At 45.2% G+C, this 8,359-nt stretch overlaps 1 protein-coding gene across 1 annotated transcript; it reads right to left on the bottom strand.

Moving 5' to 3' along the window:
- Window positions 1-2,701: 2,701 nt before the first annotated feature.
- MRPS30 (mitochondrial ribosomal protein S30) lies at window positions 2,702-7,546 on the bottom strand. The gene is made up of 5 exons (XM_009470606.2): window positions 6,819-7,546; window positions 6,415-6,560; window positions 5,260-5,362; window positions 4,586-4,762; window positions 2,702-3,168 (listed from the first exon to the last, which is right to left on the bottom strand). Exons 1-5 carry the CDS (start codon window positions 7,492-7,494, stop codon window positions 2,900-2,902), a joined length of 1,371 nt encoding a protein of 456 aa, XP_009468881.2. The 5' UTR covers window positions 7,495-7,546; the 3' UTR covers window positions 2,702-2,899.
- Window positions 7,547-8,359: the final 813 nt, after the last annotated feature.

Raw genomic sequence — 8,359 nt, 5'->3', positions numbered from 1 at the left:
CAGTACGCTCTCTTTAAAAACAAACTACTTGACTCTTAACAAAAACACTGGAAAAATCCAAAAGGTCAGTCAGAGTGTCAGAGTGTACAGAACTACGTAAAATTCTAAGCATGTTTAATTACCTCAAACCAGATATACTTTGTTGATAAGTAAATATTCCTAAAGAGTCATTAAATTTTATACCTTATTAATTGGAGATCCTAATCATGGTTTGGGCTCAGCTGTCATTTACTAAAAACAGCTTTAAGACATCCAAATATCAACAATGAAAACACCAAAATGTCTACAGCTAAAATCAAGGTCCCAAGCTAAAGGGAAAACTGCAGACTCCAAATGCATTTGAGAGTTCTCTCTGTGGATCCTGAGGTGACAGCTTAAAAATGCGTAAGCAAGTTCATAATAGAATCTTTGGAGGCAAGTTTCATTGTGTTTATACTACTGCTCGATAAATGTCTAAAAATTTCCCTTGCTATGTAACAAATTGCCAACCATTCACTTTTAAGAAGCACTTTTTATTCTGAGCTCACTTTCCCTTTAGAATGAGTAAGCATTTAAGACAACTAATTTCTTTTCAGGAACAAAATTAGAGATTTTTCACTTGTCCTGAATATCAAGACAGTAGTTACCTAGCAATATAATCAGATGGTGTCGTGGTTTAACCCCAGCCGGCAACTGAGCCCCACACAGCCACTCGCTCACTCCCCTCACAGTGGGATGGGGGAGAGAATCAGAAGAGTAAAAGTGAGAAAACTCATGGGTTGAGCTGAAGACAGTTCAATAGGTAAAGCAAAAGCCACGCACGCAAGCAAAACAAGGAATGCATTCATTACTTCCCATTGGCGGGCAGGTGTTCAGCCATCTCCAGGAAAGCAGGGCTCCATCACGCATGACGGTTACTTGGGAAGACAGACACCATCATGCCAAATGTCCCCCTCTTCCTCCTTCTTGCCCCAGCTTTATATGCTGAGCATGACCTCATATGGTATGGAACAGCCCTTTGGTCAGTTGGGGTCAGCTGTCCCAGCTGCGTCCCCTCCCAGCTGCTTGTGCACCCCCAGCCTCCTCGCTGGTGGGGTGGGGTGAGAAGCAGAAAAGGCCTTGACTCTGTGTAGGCACTGCTCAGCAGTAACCAAAACGTCCCTGTGTTATCAACACTGTTTCCAGCACAAATCCAAAGCCTAGCCCCATACTAGCTACTGCGAAGAAAATGAACTCTGTCCCAGTCCAAACCAGCACACCGCTTCCGGATTAAGTGCTCAGCACTGCACTTACATGCAGGGGATGCTTACAACTTGATTTACCAACAGTCTCATCTTGCTTGGTACAGCTGTGAAGTGCAGGCGCATTCACGGACAGACCCTGTGATTTCTCCTCCAGCCCGTGGTGCGATTGCACGAGGCTGCCCTGGGCTACAGGAGGAGCTGGGGGACCCAAGGCTCACCTGGCTCACCTGGCACTTGCAGCTTGTGCCTTTATCTCTCCACCATCTGCCACAAATGCCGCTCCCCTGACCTGCTTTTCCTGGCTGCTAATTCAGGGCAGGATTAGAAAGGAGTTTTGTCATCTGGACTCCACGCAGCTCCCAGTGACCTCCTAAGGTAAGCTCGCCAGAAGTGAGTAGCAGCAGAGCTAAATCCGTTAACTTACATAAAAATATACCTTGGACTTCGGCTTTCTGCTGTATTAAAAAGAAAATAATATTTCATTATGTAAGCAGAATGAAGCTTTTCTGCTGTGTTTGCAGGTTGCTTCTTCGGTGGTCCCAGCGGACAGACCCCTGGTGTGAAATGCATCCTGGCAGCCTGCTGGAGCACGCCAGGCCCCCGAGCCTGTCCTGCCTCCTCTCCTGCTAAGAGCAGTTGTTGCTTTACAGCCACGGCTGCTGATTTGCACATTCTCTAATGTGGCTGCATATCAACAATTGTAAATGCGAAGTAAAATGTCTTTTTTTGGTTTTCCTCCACAGATTTCTCCAGTCTAATTCCGTTTTCTGTCAGCAGTGATGTGTGATTATCTTTCAGCTGACTCAGAATCCAGACAAAATTGAAAGGGTCATTATTTTAAGAGCTTCAGTGCTGATATGCAGCTACTCCCCTTCTTACCTACGCATTCGTACCGAACTCCTAGTATATTTTCCAAAATCTTTCTTCCTCTGCTGTCATCCTGCAACATAAATTACTTTTCTGTACTAGCCACTTTCCTCTCATGCTGCAATAACATGACACGCAGTGCCTCAGACTACAAGTGGTAGAGAACTAAACACTCCAGTGGATTAGGCTCTTGAATCAGAGTTAATGAAATAAAAAAAAAAAAAGGCTAAGGAAGGAAGAAAAAAAGCAGGGTGCTTAGTATCCCAGCTGTGTCCCCTCCCAGCTTCTTGTGCACCCCCAGCCCACTCGCTGGTGGGGTGGGGTGAGAGGCAGAAAAGGCCTTGACTCTGTGTAAGCACCGCTCAGCAGTAATGAACATATCCCTGTGTTATCAACACTGTTTCCAGCACAAATCCAAAACATAGCCCCATACTAGCTACTGTGAAGAACATTAACTCTATCCCAGCCAAAACCAGCACAGATGGTCATATGAATTCATACTTGGCTGTGATAGTTCAACATAGAGCTATGGGTCTGCTAAAAGAAAGTACTCACATGGCTTTGAATTAGTGCAATACACTTCCAACAGTAAATATATAAAAGACATTAAGGTGTTTTTAGACATTTATTTTTCAGTGTACAGTATCATACATTTAAAATTAAGAAATATGGCCCAAATATCATAAGAGATGTATATAGTGTTTGCTAGACAAATACTTGACTAAGAAGGCGGCATATTCTAGCCTGTACTTCATGGAGTTACAATGAAGTTCAGGCACATACATAGGAATACTTTATTATTTAATCATTTACAACTCTTTTGGTCTGTTTAACAGAAAACGAACCAACTGAAGCAGGACTTCATCATTAAAGCCTTTCACACTACCGTCTTCCACAACATCAAACAATGGCTTACTGTCTGTACCCCAACAGATATTCTTCCGAGGGTTATTTTTACTCGTTTCTACAGTTAGTGCCAAAGTATTTAGCTGGTAACAAAAGAAAGCAAAGTACTTTCCATCAGTCACTACTGCCTGTGATACAAAAGGACGGGTCACATCTGCTTCATTCCAGAATCCTGCAAAATAAAGAAACAACACTAGTCATACAGGACTTGAACTTCCTATCAGCACACACATCTAAACCCCAATCCTGAAATACAGAAAAATACTGGGAACTGCAGCAGCCATTTAGTAGGGAAAAAAGTCCTGTCTGCTTTAGCAACATAAGCATTCTTCATACAGACTAACTAAAACACAACCACCAATTAAGGATATTTCCAAGATCAGGGACACAGTGGCATATTTGCATTTTGTACATAGTTCCCTGTTGCTGACTGATGAAAACCCCACACTGATCAGCCAAGTGACTTTTCAAAATTACCTAAGTTATTAATGCATCCAAGTCCTGCAAGTGATCTGAGGGGAAATGTCTTTCAACTATTCCATGCTTCTCACAGGGCAGTGAATATTTGTTTCATGACAGAAGCATGTATATGCATGCATAAGCATAACTGACTATAGTAACCAGACAGACAACAGCAAGAACACTATGTCAATAAGTATTAAGGCTTCAAACAACCCCTGCTGAGCATTAATAGCTTGTTTAAAATATTTTCTTTACATATTTATGCATGTGTGCTAGCACATACAGTAATATTCTTAAAAGATACTTAGTATCATGTGCAATGAACACCGCTAAAAACTGTTACAGAGCAAAGAAAAAGCTTCATAGATTTGAACCATGCTATCCTTGTAGCTCATAATGTGCTTACAACTGTAACCAGCTTTGAAGCCAAGACTTACTTGACTTCAATGTTTTAAGTCCACAAAAACAGTCAAGCTTTCTAACATACCATTACATAAAAAATTTGATACAGAGCCAGCAATATACATCATAATCAAAGGATTTTCTTTCATGTGTTGTTTCACAAGTGAAACTACGAACCAGCAGGTATCTTCTAGTAACACTAGATAATATTTACATGAATATGCAAAAGATTGATCTGGTCTATCCATCCAGGTCTTCTGGGAATGTTAGACAAACACAGGCATAAAATCCTAAAGCAAGGCTGCGGACATTTTTCTTTCACTGATTGTAGTTTCACAGAATTGACATTTCTGAAACAAGGGGCTAAACAACATAGTTGTTTCACAAAAAAAACACAACCTCCTTAATATGTACCACCTTTCCCCATAACAAATGTGGAGCGAGCAAGTGAATGCAGGATTGAGGTTTTTACACAGGCTTAGTGTTATATATGAAAAAATATTTTTCTGCGTAATTAATTCTCCCTGACCCCAAGTACTCAAAGACAAACTCTTAACTAACCCCCTTGTATAAGGTCAGCTTCATTCATCCATTCAATTACATTTTCAAAGACCTACTTAAAGGATGGTCTTCAGAAGAAAAAACATGAGAAAAAGCTGGCAGGGAGAAAAGGTTTACAGTAGGCATTCATCACCAGGAAGAAATTATCAGGTTGACTGTCTCACCTTGATACATTGCTTGTGCTGCTGTCCAGGCAAAGAGACTTGCAATACCATTAGCTCGATAAAGAACTTCAATCTGATCCTCAAGATTTGCTTTTACAAACCTCTCCCGCTTTAGTTTATCAGGAATAAGGTGAAACTGGGTGTGTCCATAACAGCATGGATCTGCTACCTTTGATCCTGTGTCCCCCAAAAAGAGGAAAAAAAAAATAGAGTCAGAGAATGCTCTTTATTAGGCACACAAACGTGTCTTTACTATCAGACTCCAAACAGAAGGTTAGAACCTCTACTGTAGAACCTCCATTTCTGAGTGAGACTGGAGGGCTTGGCCAACTCCAAAAAGGCAAGGGATCTAAAATGTCTCTGAGGAGATGTATCAAAATTCAAAGCCAGTTTTCTGCCAATTTTCTACTCAACCCAACTCCTTCAAGCGAAGCTAGACACAGAGCACCACATGCACAGGAGGCTGCTACTCCCCACTGTCTAACTGACATGGAATCTCAATAGAGATTTATATACTATATATATAGTATAGTTATATATAAAAATATGGTTTTTTCTGTTGATAGGAGGAGAAAGATCAAGGGGGTGGTATTCGTTTTGGGGTTGGGGTTTCTTTGTTGTTTGGGTTTTTTCCGCAAAGAAGTCATTAACATTTCATGAGTAGAAACTCTTACCTATAAATACCTTGTTTTCATACTGCTTTTTGAACAGTGGCAGTTTGGATGGTTTGTGATTAATAACGGGAACATCCCCAAGATCTGACTCCAGTGGTACGATCTTGAAGGAAGTAGAAGAAAGAAAAGTCACATTTCTGACATCAAGCCTCACATAATATACCACTTTCTGGTCAGAGAGCAGAAGGTGCAAGTCTTGCTTACATACACCATATATATAACTTTAACTCAAATTGATCTTTTGCAACAGAACTTCTTGTCTTGTGATGAATGCTAGCACACACATCTTATATTGATGTCTGCATTTTCTGCAATATACAAAAAAACGTTGTGCAAAATGCTGCTAACAAAGCTGCCAATTGGTACCATCTTCAAAACCAGAATCCGCTTCTGTAGATGAGCAAAAACATTTCTAGCAACAGTCAACAAACTAGTGAGAGTTTACAGGTATTCAGTGTTTCGTACTACCTAACATTTTTAATTGCCTAGACAGTTCTACCAAAATGCCAACGTTTGTAACATCTGACAATATTAACCTAAGTGAATTGTACAATTAAGTTAGCGAGAAATGTTCAGCATTTACAGAAAGTGGAGCACAGTTTTCTCTTTGTGGTGGAAACTGGGCAACAGCCACTCACAGGCTACACAATTACCACTGCACAAACCTACAAGAAAAAGATTATAATATTGAATCAGCTTCCGGAAAACTAAGCATTCAAGAAAACAACTGTTAGGTAGTACTAACAGGTAACAGAGCTCACATTCAGATTATACCTGCTCTCTCTTAGTCCATTCTTTTCTTCTCCATTTCTCTCATCATATTGTCCTCTATTGAGAACATTCCACACTACATTTCTTACTCTTGCCTCCACTTACAAGCATAAAAAAATTTAAAAACTGCATTTAATTAAGTGTAAAAACATGCATTTTATCTAAAGCACAAAGATGACCAACATGAAGTTCAGAAAACTATCTCAATATCTACAAAGCACTTAGAACGAGGTAGTTAGGTCATTAAGACTTGAAAAATGCACAAATGTGCTACACGCCTGATCAACCAGGTCCTCCACTTACTATCTATTGCATGGTTTCAGTGGCAGTCAGAAACATAAGTGAAAATGCATGCGATTAAGTTGCTGTTGAAAATATCCACACCTCTGGAAGCTGCTTTGGTACACGGATCTGGAGGTGTGGCTTATCATCTATCTGAAATCGCACAGGATCAACTCTGCCCTTTCGATGTCCATGAACAACAACTTCCTCACCATGATGCCAGTAATAGTTAACTTCAGGTTTTAGATCTGAAACAGAACAGAGGGATAGAGAGGAATAGAGATCGCCCCTTTGCATTTAAAAACCTCCCAATTCTTGTCCTGTAGCTGCAGTAAAACAGAAAAATCAAAATCCACTCGCACCATGTGGGACGATGGTGACAAGATGGATTACTAGTGATGGTCTGAACAACCCAGCTCCACCAGCGGTACTCCTGCCGGGTTCACGGAGCGGCCCCACCGCCCACGGGCTCCCACTTCCCTCTCCCTCCCACCCCCGTGCCACACCAAGGGAGGAGGCAGCCAGCAGCGGGTTGCGACCGCACAGGAACGCGGCGAGGGTGGAGACGAGCTGCGTAAGGAACGGGCCGGGCGTGTGATCCTGATGGCGGTAGAGGAACGGCCGCTTCTTGTGTTGGTAGAAGCTCTCCTGCAGGAGGGCGTCGCAGGCGAGGGAGCGCAGCTCGCCCATATCCAGGTACGCCGTGAGCTGCGGGGTTTTCGCAGCCCCTGGTGCCGCCGTTCCCGGCTCCGGGGCTTTGCTGGCCTCGGGTGCCGCCCCCGCCGCGCCCTCCGGGGTTTTCGCGGCCTCCGGCGCCACCGCTCCCGGGGCTTTCGCGGCTCCCGACGCCGCTCTCGGGGGCAGCCCCGGCAGGAAGACGGTCTTGGTGAAGCTCCGGTACCAGCGGTCGGCGTTGAGAGCGAAGGTCTGCGGGTACACCATGTACTTGGGCCGCTGCAGCTGCCCGTAGAGCCGCAGCTTCTCCTCGATCGAGGCCGCCGCGTGCACCCGCTGGTTGAAATGCTCCAGCCGCCGCCGCTTGGCTGCTTTGCTCTTCGCCGTGGCGGAAGCCACTATGGGCGGGTAGAGCGAGTCGGGGGGCTGCGGGCGGATGGCGGACTCCGTCTGCGAGAACCAGCACCGGCCGTGCCACAGCAGCCGCCGACCCCCGGACGCCGCCATTTCGCAGAGCGGCGAGCCAGCGGAAGGGCAGCGCTCGGCAACTGGGACAGCTGATTGGCCGCTGGGAATCACGTGAACGAGCCAACCGCCCAATCGGCAAGCTTCTACGAGAGAGAGCGCGCGCTGCCGGGACAGAAAGGGGCGGGGCCTTTCGGGAGGCGCGTCGCTGGATGGCTCCGCTCTCCCCCGCCGCGCGGCGCAGGTTCTGCGCATGCACTGCAGGCTCCCCCTCCCGGCCTCACCGGGAAGGGAACTACAGCTCCCAGGATGCGAGGCGGGAGGCGGCCCGGAAGTGCCGGGCCTCGCGGCGGGCTCCTCCCGCTGCTCCGGCTGTAGTCGTTGGTGAAGGGGGCTTCCGCTGCCGTCCATTTCTCCCCAGTACGAGCCCACGCTTCAGAGCGAGGCCCACATCTCAGGCAGACTGGTTGTGTTGCACAGACAAGGAGCCTTTACCCGCTTTCATTCGAGAAGACAGCGGTTTTGAACCAATTCCATGCGTGCTCGTCTTCAGGAGATAATTACTGCCCCGCCCCCGCCCTGGTTTGAAAGACCGACCGCTCAATCTAAATGACAGGGATAAATTCTCTCTAAAGTGAAAAAATAGATTGACCCCTTTTCTGTACAGAACCCCTGCTAAGGACAAAGGATTGTACAAACTACAGCAGAAATATGAGATAATTTGTTGACAAAAGCTGGAAACTTGAACACGTATGACTGGGCCTGGGGCATGAGGAGCAGAAGCCAGCCTGATTGCCTCAGCATCTGTCAGACTGGGGTGCTCTGTCGTACTGTAGGAAAGACTCGTTTTTGCAGGATAGTGGGTACCCACAGCACCAAGTGTACACTGAAATAGCAGCTTGTTGGG

Source organism: Nipponia nippon, unplaced genomic scaffold, assembly GCF_047370975.1.
Source record: "Nipponia nippon isolate SJK-2023a ecotype South Korea unplaced genomic scaffold, ASM4737097v1 scaffold_20, whole genome shotgun sequence".
In the NCBI taxonomy this organism is placed as follows: domain Eukaryota; kingdom Metazoa; phylum Chordata; class Aves; order Pelecaniformes; family Threskiornithidae; genus Nipponia; species Nipponia nippon.
Note: the sequence above shows the minus strand (reverse complement) of the source record. Positions and strands in the feature narration are given on the sequence as shown.